The 21,157-nt window shown below is 36.7% G+C and overlaps 2 protein-coding genes across 2 annotated transcripts; both read right to left on the bottom strand.

Annotated features, from left to right (window-relative positions):
* Positions 1 to 2,865: 2,865 nt before the first annotated feature.
* LOC123534191 (glutathione S-transferase theta-1-like) lies at positions 2,866 to 8,874 on the bottom strand. The gene is made up of 4 exons (XM_045316315.2): positions 8,654 to 8,874; positions 5,782 to 5,869; positions 5,348 to 5,507; positions 2,866 to 4,444 (listed from the first exon to the last, which is right to left on the bottom strand). Exons 1-4 carry the CDS (start codon positions 8,769 to 8,771, stop codon positions 4,088 to 4,090), a joined length of 723 nt encoding a protein of 240 aa, XP_045172250.2. The 5' UTR covers positions 8,772 to 8,874; the 3' UTR covers positions 2,866 to 4,087.
* Positions 8,875 to 9,490: 616 nt separating this feature from the next.
* LOC123534703 (glutathione S-transferase theta-1-like) lies at positions 9,491 to 14,491 on the bottom strand. Its single transcript, XM_045317058.2, has 4 exons — positions 14,263 to 14,491; positions 12,850 to 12,937; positions 11,928 to 12,081; positions 9,491 to 10,971 (listed from the first exon to the last, which is right to left on the bottom strand). The coding sequence occupies exons 1-4, from the start codon at positions 14,372 to 14,374 to the stop codon at positions 10,633 to 10,635; spliced, it is 693 nt and encodes a 230-aa protein (XP_045172993.2). The 5' UTR covers positions 14,375 to 14,491; the 3' UTR covers positions 9,491 to 10,632.
* Positions 14,492 to 21,157: the final 6,666 nt, after the last annotated feature.

Here is a 21,157-nt window from a genome sequence, read left to right as displayed (position 1 = left end):
ATAATGAATAGTAAAAATTATGTATTCGACTCAACACCTAAGATCCCGACTGAGAGTCTAACTATTGATCGAGCAACTAGTTTTTGATCCAGAAACAGGTTCTCATAAAAGTTCTCAAGTGCAGATATGTACAATGATTCCAGAACCTAAGCTTTATTAAACACCATCATTATTTGACTGAGAATCTAGGATTCATCTCAGATCATAGGTTTTCTCGAGATCTTGTGACAAGTGCAGTGATATAAAGTAATTCCCGAAACTGACTTTTTTGTAGAAAATAAGATCGATCTATTAATGATTGACAGAGAAAACAGGTTCTCGATTCAGATCGTAACTTTTTAAGACAAATTTTTTTAAGTTGTCTAGTCACAATGTTTTTTACAATCTAAGTTTATATATGCTGGCAAGCCTTTAATTGAGATTCGAGATTTTGATAATATAGGTCAACTAATAAAAAATAGTTTATCTTCATGGAGTCATTGGCGTAGGAGCGGTTTCGTATTTTTGGGACGTGGGATCAATGGTGGGCTACCCAGCTAAACCTACCCATATTTTCCCTAAAAATGTTCGGACTACCAATCTTGTGGAATAACTTAAGCAATCGTTTCGAGCCCATTGAATAACATATGAGCCGCGCCATGAGAAAACCAACATAGTGGCTTTGTGACCAGCATGGATCCACACCGATCTAGACCAGCCTGCGCATCCGTGCATTCTGGTCAGGATCCATGCTGTTCACTAACGGTTTCTCTAATTGTAATAGGCTTTGAAAGCGAACAGCATGGATCCTCACCAGACTGCGCGGATGCGCAGGCTGGTCTGGATCCATGCTGGTCGCAAAGCCACTATGTTGGTTTTCTCATGGCGCGGCTCATAAAATGTTTATTTTTCCGCTAGACGTTAGATACACAAAAAATACTAGTAAACTAATATAACTTAGTTTGATACACTAGGTAAAGGGAAGGACAGTCCCTAATGTTGTCAAAACTTGTTGTCCGACCCTTTTGCCCTTTGATTATATATGTTGAAATTGTTAATGTTATAACTTCATATCAAAGAGTAATAAAATATGATTAAATTACTAGGTACTAGTAAGTGGTAATAGAAAGACAACAATTACATGTCTAGAATGTCATTATTTATTTCACATCAATTGAAAGTTCACATGAATGTTAGTACAGAAAGTAATTAAAGAAACGTCTAAATAAATCAACACTGTAATCAGGAGTTTACATGATCATACAATAACCAGTTTTGCAATGTAAAGTCACCTAGATATAACTAATCATATTCAAAATTTGAACTTTTTCCAAAAATTATGTCAACTTAACAAGGACGGGAGAGAACTGGCTTTTGACTCACCTAGTCCGGTTGTGAAAGTTATTGCTTCTTCCGCAATCTCACACTCTTATCATATACAGGTGTTAGATAGTGAAAAGCAGTAGCTCTATTATCAAAATATCGGAGCGTTTTACATTCTTGTTTATCCTAACAATCTGAAACGTTAGGTTCACTACGAGTGGGCATTTCAAAAATGCAAATTACCAGTCGACTTCTATAATTAAAAATATTCAATTAAATTTTCTAGCACGTCGCTAGTTAAGACCTCGTAAATTTCATTTTAATAATATTTTATTACATATCTTTATCATATGCATAATATACAGTGATATATATATATATAAAAGTATAAAAACAACAAATGGGTTGGGCTTTGGGCTTTACCGTCATTTTAATCTTTATTAGCCCGTTGGCGGCTACTGCTTCTGTTTTTGCGACCAGTGCAGACCGAGATCAGAACTGCACTGTTCGCTATTCAGTCTGTAAATTTTCAGTAAACGACCCTTCGAATGAAAAATGGTACTGCCCATATTAAATGATGGACCAGTCCATTTTAGAAATTTAGCAAGGTAAAGGTGAAACAACGTCGTAATTAGACGAAGATTTGCAGCAAAACTCCATTTGCTAAATATATTTTGGACGTGCATATATATGTACGAAAAGAGTCCATATAAATATGGTAGTATAATAGCAATTATAATTAAAAAAAAATAGAAAGAAACATATTATAGGAAACACCATAAACACTACATCTGATCTTCCACAAACACACCATCACGCCCACAACCCAATTTCCATAGAACAACCAAGACATTACAAAAACAATCAAAGCCCTGAGATGTCTAGTGGTTGCGGGTTTTGCTAGAGTTATTTTCATTTTAAATGCCAATCTATGATATACAAGTATAGAAACAAATACTAATGTGCCTCATATCTAAGATAAACTCTGCCTGACCTTAAATGAACAGCTGGAAGTCAGTGATTTTAACCATGGGCTGGAATACCTAATCATTAACAGATCTATATAATCTAATGGCCAGTGTAATGGAAAGAGGATGAATAAGAACCTTGATCACTGTAAATTCATCCGCATGTTCATGAATGGACTACTTTGTGAGCACATGAACAAATTCCTTTGGGTGATTTGAATCAAATAAAGATGCTACATGATTGTCAGAAATACACTTAACTTTGGTAGCGGGATCAAATAAAGATGCTACATGATTGTCAGAAATACACTTAACTTTGGTAGCGGGATAAACCCGCAACCAAAAATGAAACAAAGATCCCCATTAACCCTTATCATGCTGGACATGATTGATTCTGCATTGCGACCAGTGTAGATAATGATCAGCCAGCACATCCGTGCAGTCTGATCATAATCTGCACTGTTCGTCGTTCAGTCAGTATCTTTTTGACAAGCACCCCTTTTAACAGTTAATGGTACTGTCCAAATTTAAAGATGGACAAGTTCATTGTAGAAATTTAGCAGGGTAAGGATTAATACAGCATTAGAACGGTCGATAAAGTCTTCAGACAATGTATATAGTAATAATTCTTATATGAAAAGAACACGAACAGGATAATACTAACGACACGCTAGAATATTATTTGGAGCCATACAGGTCTACTGTTTTCAGAATTTAAATCATATATCAAAAATGGTGTTACAGTTAAATTTCAAACTCTCATAAATTATTGGAAAAGGTAATAATAAATAGAAGTCTACGCACTCCTAATTTGATTCTCACGGAAACGTTAACGTTACGTTAACGTCACGTTGACCTTCTATATTCGGATCCTTACCTGTAAAATAAAATAGTATCTCTCTATTCAGTCTACTTGTTTTCATAAAGCACATGTCAGAATTGACGCAAGTTGTGTCGGTGTGACCCTTAGCCCAACAAATAAAACAAAACAAAGAAGGACAAAAACAAAGTACAAAAAAAAACAACAACAGTAAAACCATGTTTTGATATATCTTAAACGCTCCAAATCGGTTATAACCACGTCGAATAATTATTGTTCTGCGGGTGTATTACCTCTTCGTTGCATTAAATATATTAAAACATAGTTCTGCTATATATTATTTCTGTAACTCAATGCAGACCTGGAGCGCCTGTATAAATTACAGACTCCGGTATATACCGGATTCAAGCAATTTGAACGAAAAGTATCTTAAATGTATATATTTTGTAACCATGGTTACCGTAATACTAACCCTAACCTTTAGTCAGTATATTATACATATTATACACTAAATGCATGCGGACATGCAATAACTTGCGTGTTTTTTTTTTTTTTTTTGCCGTGCGCTCCAATTGATAATCACTTCCGGACATGCGCAGAAGACCGCTCCAGCTCTGCAATGAGCAACATCGTTTCAGTAGACGTAAAAACGAGTATTACTATAAAATAATAAGAAATGATAACGTTTTATCAAAGGACACCTCTAGAGTATTATGTCAGCAGTTCAAACTATAAAGTTAATTGCATTAATCGGTAAAGTGAGTTCTATTCATATTCTCTATAAAGTATGTAGTATAAAGTCTGTTCTGCGGTATTCTTACAGTAAAACTGTGATGTATAGTAGAATAACTTTAGATGTATTTTTATGATAAAAATACAATATTAATATATATTCTTTTAACATATGCTGCTAAATGTTTTGAAAAAAAAAAGATATGTCTATAAGCTTCAGGACGCCTGTCCCTTTCACCCTAAACCTCATATTTTGTATTGTCATTTATTTTGCGGTCATATATTGTTCCCTCACAGAATTAACGACAGCATTTGCAGTGTTCCACTCCCGTCCCAACGCTTTTTCTACCCTTTCCATCCACGCTTTTACATCAGGGTTGCTCTTTACAAGACTTTCCAGCTGATCAACACCGTGCAGTTGATACAGCTCACACACACCAAGAATATCAGCTGCGGATACTTTATCCCCTGCTATAAACTGTTTCTTTTGTTTCTTTTGATCTTTCAGGAAGTAGTCTGCGATGTTCTGTACACCTCTTTTTATTTCTTCTTTCGCAGCTTGGTCTTTCTCCACATCCAAAGGTTTCTTACCTGTGCCATCGATGTCAATCTTAGCTTTGAACTGAAGTACAGAAGAATCAGTAAGCAAAACTATTAGATCTATCAATGAAATACTAGTATTAAAGAATTTTACTTTTAAAAAAGGACTTTGCTTTTCAAATATGTAATGATTTTTTTCCAATGTGCGATTTCCCGTCCAGCGGTATAATGAACAACTTGCATGAGAGTTTCATGGCCACTTGTATGCTGCACCCTTCATTCTGTATAAACAATGACACGAAATATAAGCCAATCACATGTCTTGCCAAGTTCATTTCCAACAAAACAGAAATGTTTACACGTAACTTCATTGTATTGAAATCTGCCAGTCACTATATGTTGATACTTCGCATGTGTTTGAATTTGCTTAACATCGAAAAATTAACATTTTTATACTCACGCAAAGTCATCCCGGACGAGAAAATCTTATTTCGAGACAATGTTTACCAAAAGAAAACGACAAAAGTTGAAAAAATAGTATTTATTTCAGATAAGGAATCTATCTAGCTTGCTAGCGAATGGTCAAGGGTTCTGACCCAGATTCTGCCCACGGATGAAATTGTTGCGACAGACTCAACATCTAATTGGAAGGTAATAACATAACATAGAGCCGCGCCATGAGAAAACCAACATACTTGCTTTGCGACCAGCAAGGATACAGACAAGTCTGCGCATCCGCACAGTCTGGTCAGGATCCATGCTGTTGCTAACGTTTTCTATAATTGCAATAGGCTTTGAATGCGAACAGCATGGATCCTGACTAGACAGCGCGGATGCGCAGACTGGTCTGGATCCATACTGGTCGCAAAAATACTAAATTGGCTTTCTCATGGCGCGGTTCACATAAATTTTGTAAGTGCGACTTCAAACTCCGAAAACCAACAACAACAAAACAATTTAATTAGAAGAGACAAAATTTTCTTACCATTCCGAGAAACACTGTGATACAATGCGCTCGGATGGCTGATCCTTGCCAATGGAGGAACTCGTCCACACGTGCTTGTTTCTTTGCATCTGCTTTTGGGTACCAGTGATCGTCTGCGGCTTTCAGCTTTGTGGTAGCTACATATCTCATAATTGCCGCGCTAAAATAAATAACATTGGAATAAATAATCAGTTGCCTTAACATTTTTTAAAAAAGGTGTGGATATTGCACAAAAAGATGCATCTGATATAGCTCTGATATTATCGTTTTATAATGTAATGCTTGCTTTCTCAGAGGTACTGACATGGAGACTACTGATTTGATTTCTCGCCAGAAATTACAGACTGTCAAACTTTCGACTAAAGTATTATATTGCTCATTCTTAAAAAAAAAACAGCAAGCTCAAAATGGTGATTAGTTGTATTAGTACATACCTTTCTGCTAGAATGAAATCACCATCGATGATGACAGGAACCTTGTGGAAAGGATTTATCTTCAAATACTCCGGCTTCATGTGTTCCCCTAGGAGAAAAACGTACATTTTTTGTATTTTATTGAATTTCATTTGTATACATGTCAAATGTTATGCGTTTGACAAAAAAATACTTATATGCTTTATTCTTGTTAAAGCTTAGTATATATATCGTTTATATACGGTGTATTACGATATTATGGACCTCTAATAACTGTCGGCTATTTACGTACAATTACGTAATCTTCGTATTCGGTTTCGGCATTCTCCGGCATTCTCCGGCTGGATGCTTGTATGATCTACATTAGCAACATGACATTAGGAGAATACATAATCCTACGCAAATTTCAGATAGTCTTTACAAGCCCATTTCCAAAATTAGATACTGCAACATTTTTCATTTATGACGTGATGAGCAACCTGTGGTTTTCCGCTTTTTGCTCTTTTACTTTTTCCGGAAACTCTTGAGATGATGGATGTGCAATTTCAAAACTATTGTACACATATATTCGCTACGTGTCAATAAACCAAGAGTGTATCTCTGAAAGCATGGTCGCCAGAGGTTTCTCTGTATTCTTATATACTAAGTGGAAACTTTGAAAACCCTCTCGACAGAAACCACATAGCGACAAGTTGGATGGGATAGTTTCCATATCAAGGCTTTATCGTAAACTTTGATAAAACATCTGATTCTACATGCCGAGCTTTTGCAGAAATGTTTCTTGAATGACGTTCTACCAAAATGTGCAGTTAACTGAGCTGCGAAACTCAGGCGAGCGATCTAAGGCCACCACGACCACACTGCTGACTAATGTCAGTTAAATGGATTTTTGGTAGCACAAACATAATCAGTGATATCAGTTTCAAACTGCTTTGGCCGAGGTCCAGAAGTTAAAGAAAATCGTTACGGAAGGGTAACGAAAAGTACGGTTATTAAAGAAACTTTGCTCATTTTACAAAAAGCAATTAGCAAAAAGCATGTCGCACCTGGATTCCATATTCTACAGTGTAAAAATAAAATAAAAAGAAAAATGTTCGAAGTTGACTGAAAGTATCGTAGAAGTTTGATTTATAATGTGTAATAGTTTGCAAACCACTGTGTCTCCAAAGTCAAAGCGTTCCACACTTAAAGCGGCATGCCTCCAGATCGTTCAATAGCAAAAAAAAATTTTTTTTTGAGATATCTTGAAATAAATGCTATATTTCTTAAGAAGGCTTTAAAACTTAATTACTGACAAACTTTATGTTACGGACACACACATAAGAATTTGCTGTTTTTACTGCTTTTTACGATGAAAATAGAAAAGCATTTGTCAGGCTTTTACTCCATGTAAACTGTCTTGATTATAAATATCTATATTTTGAAGTCATTATTCACTACTTCAGCTCTAGCGCTATTGGTTACGACGACGAGAAATGTCTTTATTGCCGCGGTGGTCCGCGGTTCGATTCCCGACGCGGTCATATTTTTTTTCTTGATTTGGAACTTTTAAAATATTTTAGAAACAAAAATTCATATTCTAATGTTCATAATATGACCAAACTTCAATTTGAAAGAAAGATTACTTTTTAGCCAAATCTGGAGGCATGCTGCTTTAAATAACGCACTTAATAACCTACACCCCGTACGTTTATCTACATTTTTTTAATTTTATAATTTCTGAAATTTAAGAAACATTCTGTCATTGAACCAGTGAAATAATCTTAAACGGCATTTTATCTGTTCACGACAGCGGAACGGTGTATTATGTGCGCTAATTACGTATCGTTTTTCACAAAGGTTGAAAAATCGTAACACACATAAATCATTTGAATGAAATTTTTTAACTAGAGTCTTAAACCATAAGACGGATCAAGATATGAGCCGCGCCATGAAAAAACCAACATATGGGCTTTGCGGACTAGCATGGATACTGACCAGACTGCGGATCCATGTCAGTCGCTTTAAAAGCCTATAGCAATTACAGAAACCGTTAGCGAACAGCATGGATCCTGATCAGAATGCGCGGATGCGCAGGCTGGTCTGGATCCATGCTGGTCGCAAGCGCACTATGTTGGTTTTCTCATGGCGCGGCTCATATGTATTCTATAAAAGTCATGAAAATATAATGTTAACAGATGTAATAGTACTGACACAGAAAGCCCATGCTCTCTAATATAAAAAAAAACTCAGTTTATAATAATTTATTTTAGGTTTATTGTGTCTTAACACTTAGCCTGCTGGCGGCAAGTGATTCTGCTTTTGCGACCAGTGTAGACCACAGTTCGCTATTCAGACAGTAAAATTTCAGGGAACAAATAATCCGAATAATAAATGGTATTGCTCAAATTGAACGGTGGACAAGTCCATTTTAAAAATTTAGCAGGCTAAGGGTTAATCACTCTCGATGCCTAATTCCTGATGGAATTTATCGATGCGAAGGTTCCCTTTTAATGCTGAGCGCCAAGAAAGTGAGCTTCTGGTACAAATTTTCACGTCTTTGGTATGACGCGGCCGGGAATCGAACCCACGACCTTCGGTACTCAAACCGGACGCTCTATAACTAGGCTATCGAAGCGGTTGAAAAAAAAAGTCTTCAGTTCAAACAAAACATCTAATGTATGTATATTAAGCTATTTCAGTAAGATACTGTAACGTTATTCTTTTGTTTGTAAATATGAGGAACCATTATATTTATTTAACAAAATGTCAGCATTGTTACATCAAAAAAGACAAAATTAATGTATATAGAATGTAATGATGAAATTTAAGAAATAGAAATTATACTTCAAGGTGTTTACGTTAGCAATATAAGATACATTTTAAAGTACAATCAATAGAAGGTATAACCTACCTTTTAAAATACTCAGCGTATGTCCTTTGAACTGCACGCCTGAACATTTGAGAAAAAGATACACTGCCCTACATGGCTGTGATAATAAGTCGTAGTGGAACTCGAGAACTTTTGCCATGGTTGTTTCCGCAATAAAGTTATGTTAAATAATATCTGCAGCACAGCTTGAAATGTTATAATATCTAACGCATGCGTATATTGTAGCCACGAGTTACCGGCAAGCTTATTATGAGGGGCGATTAGAAAGTTTACATGCCAAATACAATGGCTATTTTTTTAAACATGTCAGCACATTTATTATATATATGTGCCACAGATGTAAAAACTTTCTTTGCTGTAAATCTTAAATGAAAAGTCAATATGTATGGATACAGTGCTGGTATATGACGTGTTACAATACACTAATGCAAGTAAGTATATTACTACAATACTACAATACACAGCAATGTACGTATGACTGTGTACATGAAAGATACACCCAGGGGCCTCCGTGGCCGAGTGGTAAAGGTAGAAAAACAAGAATAAATTTTATATCAAACAGCGAATGCCACGTTCCAAAACGAAACTCACATCACACAGATGTGCAAACTGCCAACACACACACTCAGCATATACACGAGGACAAAACGAACAAATAAGGAAACACCGTGGGGCACCGCCTTTGAACGGTCAGTGGCAAAAACACCACTGGGGAGCTTAAACAAGTTTATGGTGCGCACCCAACCTCACTCTTAACCCACCATGTTCCAAAGTCACGGGACAGTGTAAATAAAAGTAATCCCCACCAGGTGAATCACTAACACACGTAATGGAAACAAAATGCATCTAAAAATGACGTATTTAACATGTTTTTATTACTTCATGTGGGTAGATGGCAAACGTCGGTATAAATGTAGGCCTATATTCATCTACAAATAATGAAAAGTATATTTTTTATGTAACAAGCTAAAGATATTATAAGAGGATCTTTAAAATATATACAAATAGATTAAATAAACAATTACGTAAGAAAAACAGTAGTAACATCATATCTAATTATCCCGTTATAAAAGTATTTTTGTTGTTTTGGATTTAACTCCGCTTTCAACAGTATTATCAGTTATGTCACGACGGGCAGTTAACCTAATTAGTGTTCCTGGATTCTGTACCAGTACAAACCTGTTCTCCGCAAGTAACTGCCAACTTCCCCACGTGAGTCAGAGGTGGACGACAAATGATTTCAGACACAATGTCTTTTATTTTATCAAATCGCCACGGAGAACATACGGACCGCCTAAAGATCGAACTCACGACCCCGCGATCCGTAGATCGGCGCTTTCCCTACTGAGCTCAGCGAGTGGGTTTATTAAAGGAATACTCTTCAAGATTTATATCAGTTATTTCCAAAGTAAGTATGTCTTTAAATTGTCCATACTTGCAATTATAAATAAAATGTAAAAATACATATGTTTCAAAACAATTGCAACAAACAAAAACACTCCTGTAGTCTACATGATATGTAGAAATGCTCTCCATTTTGTTAGCCATGCGGTAAAATTGTACTGCAAAATATAATAAGAATTCTAAGTGTGTGTGTGTTTATGATACTGATAGAATATCAACCAGATCATAAGAAATTATTTGAGCCGTGCCATTAGAAAACCAACATAGTGGGTTTGCGACCAGCATGGATCCAGACCAGCCTGCGCATCCGCACAGTCTGGCCAGGATCCATGCTGTTCGCTTTTAAAGCCTATTGGAATTGGAGAAACTGTTAGCGAACAGCATGGATCCTGACCAGACTGCGCGGATGCGCAGGCTGGTCTGGATTCATGCTGGTCGCAAACCCACTATGTTGGTTTTCTCATGGCGCGGCTCATTTTATATTTGATAACCGATGTTCTGTTATTTCAAAATTTTGATTTCGTGATATTAAATTGGCAGTAGGTATGTGTATCTTCTCTAAACTCTTAATCCCAGCCGGCATTTTGTACTGTCATTTATTTCGCGCTCATATACTTTTCTCTGAAAGAATCAATTGCAGCATTTACGGTCTTCCACTCCGGCCCTAATGCTTTTTCTACCCGTTCCATCCATGCCTTCACTTTAGGGTTACATTTAACCAGATTATCAAGCTGATCAACAGGGTGCAGTTGGTACAACTCACACACTACAAGAATATCAGCCGCAGATACTTTATCCCCTCCTACAAACTGTTTATCTTGAAGGAAGTAATCTGCAATATGAGTAACAGCTCTAGATATTTCTTCTTTCGCAGCTTTAACTTTGGCTTCGTCCATTGGTTGCTTAGTACCACCAAAACCTACTTTATCTTTGAACTGAAACACAGGAAAATTAGTTTAAACTAACAGTTCTGTCATCATTTTGTTTCTTCTTTCTCTTGTTCATTTTCTTCTTTTTATTCTTATTTAGCAGTCGTATGGTTATCAAGAGCATTCATATACAATGTACTCGCGATTTGATATTTTACATAAACCTCGAACAACAGAATTATGTATTCAGTTTCAGAAGAGATTGCATATATCACATTCAGCGTTTTCAAAGAAAAATGAACAATACCACGGACACGTCGATGATGACTATTTCTAAAATATTGAATGTAGCATATATTCATATTTCTGCTAAATGGCCGGACCTAAATGACCAGAAAATGTAACGATACTTAGTCAAAGTCAAGCGTTTTAGTTTCTTGTGGTTGTAATATTTTATCGTAAATGTCTGCTTAATACAGAAACAATCGAATTTGAACTAGTTGAGGGCCTCCGTGAGGAATAGCATTATTTTATTTCTTGTATCAGTTTTTTCACTGGATCAGGGCATGCATGAACGGAGAAAACCCATGTATCTACATTCCCATGAAGCTACATGATGGTAGGTAAAACTACAGGAATCGTGAACTTGAAGTCATCACCAATGATGACAATATATTTAGTCTTCGTTTATATACAAGAATGGCGACGATGCACATTTGTTTGTTGTATTAACATCTGCAGAAGCCCTTGGAATATGATGGTGACTTCGACCTTTGGTTACGGTAAAGAAAACAATCCCGTGGGCTTCTGCAGACGTAACACACAAAAACGTGTATTATCCCTATATAAAAAATCTATCAAGCTTGCTGGTTCTACACAGGTTTCTGCCCGTGGAATAAATAGTACCCAGGTAGTCACCACTAAACTTGTCAAGTAATCACATGACAAACATTATGTCAGTGATAATTATGTCAGATAAACAAGACAGTTCACTTGCATTATTCATATCAGTTTTTCCTTACCATTCCAAGGAATACAGTGATACAATGTGCTCGGACGGCTGATCCTTGCCAATTCAGGAACTCTTCCACACGTGCCTGTGTCCTTAAGTCCGCTCTTGGGAACCAATGGTCAGCCAATTTGTACTTTATAGCTATGTATCTCATGATAGCTATGCTGAAATAAAGAATCGTCCAATTATTTTGCTTACCCTAGCCCATAAACCTTAAAATGCTATTTTGTTTGCTCTGACATGACAGTGCATTTTGCAGAGCAAATTTACACCTGTATCAATTTGCAGTCTACTAAGTTGTGTTAAATTAGATATTTGCCGTTTCAAACTTTAGTTTTTGATGAATACATGCCTAGGTAGTTTAACAGATGTCGAAAAACAAACTGAACACGATCGAATTTGTTTGTACGACCAAACATAGTGTTCGTTATCTAAACAGGAAATGATGCTAGATACATGTACTAGATCTATACACACGTGGTTTAAGTACACGTATAGCAGTAGACTCCAGATCGTTTTCATTCGAAGGGTTAGCATTTAAAGTAAGCGCAATTGCTGGTGAAAACACATGTGTATGTGTACGCGTAAATCCCTATATATACTATTAATCTCCAGACTACTGCTTTTTGTCGGATATGTGAAACGCCTTTGGAGTTTGATATTGGGCATATGCAGAAATCGTAATGTTTGAATTTTGAAATCTCAGACATCCGCGGCAGTAAAGAATTATACCCTACACGTAGGTGTAATCATATGAGATTGATACTGCAACCTCACCTTACCCTATTAAACATTACCATCCAATACACTTTGTTTGGTATCTGTTTTTATTTTCCATGACTTATTTAAAAAAAATAATAATAATGGCACGTATTTTAATAAAATATGTACTAAATTATCAAATATAAATTTTAAATATATTTCATAACTACCTTTCGGATAGACCAAAACCATCATCGAAAATGACAGGAACCTTATGGAAAGGATTTTTCTTCAAAAACTCCGGAGTAAGATGTTCACCTAGGAAATAGAAAACGACATATAATATTGTATAAAGAACAAATCTGTTCACCTAGGAAATAAAAAACAACAGATTTTATTGTTTATGTGGTCAGTGTGTCTTTTTAGAAGACTCTTCACCAAGTTCATTCTTCCATTACTACACACTCTGTCGGGACGTTTTTGGCGGTTAAACAGTTTGAGACATTTTTTACCGCTTTTTTATGTTAATGGGAACCTGGTAAACATGCGCTTCATGCATATGACCAGTTATTGTGTCGGAGTAAGTTTAAAGGAACTAGCCTCCAGATCGTTCGACAACAAAAACAAATTATTTTTAGGTATCTGGAAATAAATGCTATATTTCTTAATAAGGCTTTAAACTTAATTACTGACAACCTATATGTTACGTAAACACATGAGAACTTGCTGTTTTTACTACTTTTTACATTGAAAATCGAAAAGCGTTAGTGACGCCTTAAACTGTCTCGGTTATAAATATCCATATTTTGAAGTTACAATTCACTAATTCCACCATAGCGCTAGTGGTTACGGCGACGGGAAAATGTCTTTATTGCCGCGGCAGTCCGGGATTCGATTTCCGATGCGGTCATCTTTTTCTCCTTGATTTTGAATTTTTAAAATAGTTTAGAAACCAAAACTCACATTCTAATGTTCATAATGTGACCAAACTTCAATTTTAAAGAAAAATTATTTTAGCCAGATCTGGAGGTCATGCAAAACACTTTACTCTCAGTTCAAATGCAAATGTAATTAATGACAAGAGAGGGGTGATGATTGAGAGCATTAATTCTAACACGATCAGCAAATAACCTATATGCATGTAGAGCAAATATGTTGTGTTAGAATCGAAATAATAAGTTCCCAAGTGTGATTTATCGTAGAATAACCCGAGTTAAAGCCACGTTTGGGAACTTATTATTTCTTAAATAATAAGACCCCCATAATCTCGTTATCAAACAATTGTCCGTCAATATAATTTTGTCAATAGTAGCGTAAAGAGAGTTTGTTTTTATTAATGGCTGACCTAATCCTCGTCCAACAATTTGACCTAAACTGTTTAATCTGGTATTATTGTTAAATTACATTCTTAGCCACAAAACCGTGGTTCAATTGTGTAAATATGAAGAAAGCTTTTTCTTTATTTTCTAATATACCAGGTCATTGTCTGCTGAATATACATTTTTGAGGAAAACAGTGCTATATTCATAATAACGTTAATTAAAATATATTGAAATTATTCAAGTCCACGTGAAAAAATAAAAATTTCAGATAGCAGTACAGGAATATTATTTAAACTACCTAAGTTTAAGATATATTCATACCTTTTAGAAGATCCACTTTCTGTCCATTGAACTGAACCCCTGAACATTTGAGTAAGAAGTATACAGCCCTGCATGGCTGTGACAATAAGTCGTAGTAAAACTCGAGAACCATTGTTACAGCAATGAATGAATTAATTAATCCTGATGCTATTTCTGAAGCACAGTATGTAATGTATAGCAAAACGTCCACAAACTTTTATGTACTTTTGCTTCGAGTGGCGCTTCAAAAGCTTTGATAATATGTCCTCTCTTAACAAAGAGGGCTGGTCAAGCATAGTAATAATGGCGGCGGTACAGAACGTGATTATACCTGTCTGTAAAAGTTTCTGTAAACTTTTGGAATAGTTTAAAATTGTCCGGGTTTGAGTGTCAATCTAATTACTTATTCATCTCAGTAAATGTCAGGTGGCCTCAGTAGCCGAGTGGTTAAGATCGTTGACTTCAAATCAATTGCCTCTCACTTATGTGGGTTCGAGTCTCACTTGGGGTGTTGAATTCTTCGCGTTAGAAAGCTATCCGGCTGGCTTAAGGAAGGTCGGTGGTTCTACCCAGGTGCCCGCTCGTAATGAAATAATGCACGGAGGGCCACAAGGGTTCTTCCTCCACCATAAAAGCTGAAAAGTCGCCATATAATTGACGCTAAAATTATGTCGGTTCGACCTTAGAACTCGTTTAAATGGGTCAACCGTGTTAATGGTCTTGCCCGGTTTATAGGTTGGTCAGGGCTACGGATATGTATTGTATTTGCCATCGAAATATTTCTATAAAATGCTTCTTCCCTTCCGTTTGGATCCGTCCATGTTCACAAACCCGTTTGTTTATTATATTGACTGTAAACCCAAAATAAGCAACAACAAATGTCACTTGGAAAATAAGTTTGAGTAGTGATTATAGATTATGTTTGACTTGTTTTCTATGCCTTCAGAATAATAAGTATACATAGGAAATAATATAATTTTGCCATTGAAAGTGGGGAATGTTTGTGTTAGCTGTCCAGTAGCATAGTTTGAAAAAATATAAAATGGTGTTCCAAGGATCTAGGTTCGAGTCCCGGCCCAAATGTATATTTTCTTACCATTTGAAGTATGGAAGAAAGGACATGCTTGATATATTGACATGCTTGATATATTCATAAGTTTTTGTTGCATGACATGCTGAATATAAGATCATAAGCCTTTTTGTTTACGTGAAGTCATTTGAGCAGATCCAGGAGATTAGCCACATGTGTTTCGTTTTGTCTGGCACGTCTTGAGAATGTATTTCTGTCTTCGAAAATAAGGTTATTATGTTCTTACAGTTCTTACAGGCCTAGGGCTACTGAGAAATGTTTGGACAAAGTTTTATGAATAAACAACAAAAGCAAAATAGGCCCCTTCCCCCTTTCTACTTACCTTTTCATATTAATAGTCAATACAACTTTTATCAGAATACCGTCTTGATAAAACTTTCTCAAAATTTCTTTTTCACTTCTTAATTATAATTGGTATGTATTTTGTAGAATTTCATGTAAAATACAATGCGATGTAGCATGTTAAGGCTATAAATAAATACATGTATTAACATGTATTAACATTTTTTAAAAATCGCGCACGCACATATACCACAAAATTAATATAGGACATTTACTAAAGATTAAACAAATTGTTTTTCAAAAAACTGCGATTGCGACACACACGAAATAAAAATTATCAGTCATAAAGCATAACTGTAGAACCGACCCACAAAGCTTCATACAAAAAGGTGAAAAAGTAATGCAAGGTAGCACGTTTATTTATATTCTGAATCAGTATTTTTATCAGGACACAGTAGTAAAATATAGAACACTGCGCGGTACATGAAAAGACTTAATGTAATTCAACACTAACAATGTCAACATGATAATGGTATGTTATGACAATACTAAACGCGCCTGAAGCGTTGGTGGGTGACCTTTTTATTTGTCACAAAGTAACAAAGAAAGAACATACGGAGAAACGCAAAATTGTAAAAGAAGAAAAAGCTTCAAACACCAGTGATGAAAAACGAAAGCTAATATAAATTGTAAAAAGGAAAGAAAGAAAAACGGTGCATATGTCTAGGGAAAACATAATTGAGCCGCACCATGAGAAAACCAACATAGTGCGGTTGCGTCCAGCTTGGATCCAGACCAGTCTGCGCATCCACGCAATCTGGTCAGGATCCATGCTGTTCGCTAACGGTTTCTCTAATTGCAATAGGCTTTAAAAGCGAGCAGCATGGATCCTGATCAGTTTCAAAGCATTCTTAAGAAATACAGCATTAATTTCCAGACATTTAAAAATCTTCCTTTCGTTTTCGAACGATCTGGAGGCAAGTGCCTTTAAGATTATTTATATTTTTTGTCTCCCCTAAGCCGCCAGTCATAGAGATCTTGGATTTATTTTAAAGACAATTTTGGATATATTTCTACTATTTCTATGTATGGCATCACTAGGCATTTGAGGATCTAAATTTTTTCTGCATGAGTAGGTACTAAAATACTGCAATTGTGTATTTAAAACGTTTGCCTTTCGCTTGTTTGATCTTTTAGTTTGAAAATGCTGTTGCTTAAATGATCGGTAAGTTCTTTGGTGTCTTGAATGCCCAGCATTTCTAACATGTATGCCTCGTAGGAATTTGAGCCGCGCCATGAGAAAACCAACATACTGCGTTTGCGACCAGCATGGATCCAGACCAGCCTGCGCATCTGGAACTATGCTGGTCGCAAAAGCACTATGTTGGCTTTCTCGTGGTGCGGCTCATTTCTATTTTAGATGATGGTTTTCAAAACCCTAAGCACTCGGCCCTTGTCTTGCTTAATTGTAAGGCAAATTTTGATTCGATAAATGTAAAGAAAGAGAACATGACAAATGAAGAATCAAAATATCCAATACAAATATTGGTTTTGAAAAACCAATCAAAGATCGAAATCGGTAAACCAGGATATTCAATATCCTGGTTTACCGATTTCGATCTTTGTTTATATGGGTTTGAGTCGGGACTTTGACAGTAACGGAGCTAACAAGTGATTGACTGATTGATAGGAATAAATCCAGAACATTGACATTACTTCTGCCACTTGATAGATATTTACCCGCTTTAATCTTCGCATAAGACAAGTTAATACTGTAACCACCTGCCGTGATGCTTATTGTTGAGTGCATGCGAAATTGTAAAATAGAAAGACGGACAGACAGACAGACAGACAGACAAAGCATTTGAATCGAACAATAATGATCTGTCATTTAGAAGTGTAAAGAATGAGAACATGACGACTGAAGGGTCAAAATATCCAATACAAATATTGCAGATTCGATCACTGTCCTTAAATTTAATCATCTTGTTCTAAATTCACATCGAGTAGCTAAAAATATATAGACGTTGTGTTAAAATATAGAACACTCTTTATACTCAACCGGACAAGAGCAATTTGTCAAATTCAAATATATAATCATAATAATAATGTATAGTTAAAGATTTAGCATTTGATGCTAAAAGCTAGTAGTAATAATGCATAATATTTGTTTCATGATAAAAAGTGGCTATTGAATTTGCATGCCGTTTAATGGTAATTTTGATTTGCTTTTTTACGCTTGGCATAGTGGAAAGCGACACGTGCATTAAAAATGTTCTATATTGATACTGTCTAAAGATTTTATAGGGATCGTTGACGATTAACTGACACTGTAGGAATTTCTTTGTAAAATGTGAAGGCGCCCGTACCTTAGAACGCCAAAATTTCATATTGAATTTGTTACAACTATATTATTAGAATATTTATAATGCTCTTATTATGCGGATATATCTGTACTCAAGGGGTTCGTGGCCGAGTGCTTAGGGTCGCTGAAGGGACTTCCGTGGCCGAGTGCTTAGGATCGCTGAGGGTACATCCGTGGCCGAGTGCTAAGATTTTCTGAAGTGACTTCCGCGGCCGAGTGCTTAGGGTCGCAAAAGGGACCTCCGTGGCCGAGTGCTAAGGGTTTCTGAAGGGACTTCCGCGGTCGAGTGCTTAGGGTTTCTGAAGTGACTTCCGTGGCCGAGTGCTTAAGGTCGCTTAAGTGACTTCCGTGGCAGAGTGCTAAAGGGTCGCTGAAGGGACCTTCGTGGTCGAGTGCTTAGGGTTTCTGATGTTGCTTCCGTTGCCGAGTGCTTAGGGTTCCTGAGGGACCTCCGTGGCCGAGTGCTTAGGGTTCCTGAAGGGACTTCCGAGGCCGAGTGCTTAGGGTCGCTGAAGGGACATCCGTGGCCGAGTGCTTAGGGTCGCAGAAGGGACCTCCGTGGCCGAGTGCTAAGATTTTCTGAAGTGACTTCTGCGGCCGAGTGCTTAGGGTTTCTGAGGTGACTTCCGTGGCCGGGTGCTTAGGCGTTTTAAGTGACTTTCGCGGCAGAGTGCTTAGGATCGCTTAAGTGACTTCCGTGGCAGAGTGCTTATGGGCCGCTGAAGGGACCTCCGTGGTCGAGTGCTTAGTGTTCCTGATGGGGGCGTCCGTGGCCGAGTGCTTTCTGAAGGGACCTCCGTAGCCGAGTGCTTAGGGTCGTCGAAGGGACTTCCGTTGCCGATTGCTTAGGGTCGCAGAAGGGACTTCGGTGGCCTAGTGCGTAGTATCCCTGGCCGGATGCTTAGTGTATTTGAAGGGACCGCCCTGGCCGAGGGCTTGGGGTTTCTGAAGGGACCTCCGTGGCCGAGTGCTTAAGGTCTCTGTAGGGACCTCCGCAGCCGAGTGGTTAGGGCCGCTGAAGGGACCTCTGTGGCCAAGTGGTTAGGGTCGCTGGCTTCTAATCTCTTGTCCCTCACCACTATACATTCAAATCTTTGCTTAGAATGTAGAATTTCTTTCATGTTAGAAAGTCATCCAACTGTCTTATGGGACGTCTTTCATTCTGTCGAGACGGCTGCCTAGGTAACCCCGCATGAGGTTTTCTTCTGTCATAAAAGCTGAAACGCGTCAATTAGTTAGGAAAGATCAGGAAAGAGGTTTTAATACAAGGTTTTAGCTTATTCCTATATCCTATCACATTACTAAATGTTTGTATGATACATATTTGGAAAATAAATATTGTTTAAACCAATTAATTAATCCATCCAACCATCTACCAGTCAAGCAATTAATCCGTACATGGTACATTCATGCAAATATCGATTTGATAATGCATATATGTCTTTTGGTACAATCTATAGTTTTTTAAACAGATAGCTTATCAGTCCTTATTGCTGCAACAATATAAACTATAGTCACTAAATGGTGTCTTGCCCATCAAAAATCACAACTCGGGGTAGACCCCATGTACCCAAAAGTAAATGTTTCGCAACATTTTGATATGTGTCTTCTTATCAATGTTATGATCTTATATGAGCAACGGTAGAGGGTTGAACTCCCAGGGCTACATTAAGCAGGTCATACAGTACAACAAATTTATTTTCATCAAAAAAAAAAAAAAAAGAAACATTTAAAATTTTTAGCAAATGCAATTTCATACATTGTTAAACATACAAACCTTAAATGGATTTTACACATGTTCGCAGCTGCTCTCAGTGTTGTTATATTTTCTGTTTCTTTTGGATCCATGGAGAACATTCAATTTTATTATGATAAAATTCTGCTTAAACCGGTGCTCGGGGGCGTGATGGGTGTTGTACATTGGTTGCATACTATGCTTCTAAAGAATCTTTTCACAGGTTTTATTAGTGAATATGTTCACGAGCGGTGCGGAGAAAAGTAAAATCTGGCGTTCATAGGTGAACGACAGTTTGTTTTAATTAAGTAAGGATATGAGGCACAACATTCTGTACGGCGACGTGTTTGCCTTTCAATGAGGCATTCGAATGTCCAACTGTTGACAATAGAACTCCTAACTACGAGATTGCAGCAACCTTTTCTTAACAATATATTATTGCTCTTACTTACTTTGCAAGTATTATTGATACATTTTTGTAAGATAAACTGTCGAAACAACACACGCGTACTTACAATGTGATACATGTTTTGCGTATTATTAGTTGATATTTGTAAATCAAGTACTTACAGTGCATCATTTTTGTATATTGATTTAACAATCATAAAATGCACATGAATGCATTTTGATTAAATCACAAAACACAAAAGCTCATTTACACATGTTATAAACTAGTTTAGATCAGAAACACAAAAAAGCTTATTGTTCCATCCTTTCGAAAATCGCCAGATTTCACAATGTCACAAATGTCTTGAAACTTCGGCTTTCATTCCGTTTCCTGTTAAATCATTTATCTTCCACGTAGATTAAATGATCCTACAACAAACTGCTAAGTAAAAATTATGTCCATTCCTTTGTTTTACGATGATCTAACTTAAAATAATATTTCAACGTCCGTGTCTCCCATACAGAGTTATTTCGCTTTTGCGGCTAGCCTTTGTCAAACTTCACGAGCCTAAACTAGGTAGACTGAAAACGGCAAGAAAACACTAAATTTGCTCTCGGAAACGATACTATCGCTGAAGCTAATTAATAATCTGACTTGATTCAATTACACCAGCGATGCGGCAGCCATTTTGTTTTAATTAAATTTACTTTCAGGATTTGTTTCAATTAAATGTACTTGCAGGATATGGAATATATTCTGTCTCCACGTGACGTCTATTGACCAATAGAAATGCAAGAAACTTGTAGGAGGCAAGATAAAACGGTACACTTGTAACATGCTCTGGTTTAAGCTTAATATTCCCCCTTCATGTTTTCGTATTCTCCTAGGACGGTCCCCGTACACCTTTGCAAAATCCCGCATTACAGTGAGAGAATCGAATAAAAGGGTACCAATGGACACATACTGTTACAATGAAGTGAGAGGTATTGATCAACACAGAGAAGCTAAAAGTCAAATGGACACAGACACAGTTAATGGTGTGAAGGGTACCAATGG

The sequence above is a fragment of the Mercenaria mercenaria genome, chromosome 12 (genome assembly GCF_021730395.1).
Source record: "Mercenaria mercenaria strain notata chromosome 12, MADL_Memer_1, whole genome shotgun sequence".
Lineage (NCBI taxonomy): Eukaryota > Metazoa > Mollusca > Bivalvia > Venerida > Veneridae > Mercenaria > Mercenaria mercenaria.
This window is presented reverse-complemented; position numbering and strand designations above follow the sequence as displayed.

Bases quoted from the DNA above. Each gene is read 5' to 3' on its own strand.
- LOC123534191 (XM_045316315.2), bottom strand. From the start codon at position 8,771: ATGGCAAAAGTTCTCGAGTTCCACTACGACTTATTATCACAGCCATGT. The intron at 5,870-8,653 runs GTAGGTTATACC...TTTTTCTCCTAG, and splicing joins TACGCTGAGTATTTTAAAAG to GGGAACACATGAAGCCGGAG. The intron at 4,445-5,347 runs GTAAGAAAATTT...TCTGTACTTCAG, and splicing joins TCACAGTGTTTCTCGGAATG to TTCAAAGCTAAGATTGACAT.
- LOC123534703 (XM_045317058.2), bottom strand. From the start codon at position 14,374: ATGGTTCTCGAGTTTTACTACGACTTATTGTCACAGCCATGCAGGGCT. The intron at 12,082-12,849 runs GTAGTTATGAAA...TCTTTATTTCAG, and splicing joins GGTTTTGGTCTATCCGAAAG to CATAGCTATCATGAGATACA. The intron at 10,972-11,927 runs GTAAGGAAAAAC...CCTGTGTTTCAG, and splicing joins TCACTGTATTCCTTGGAATG to TTCAAAGATAAAGTAGGTTT.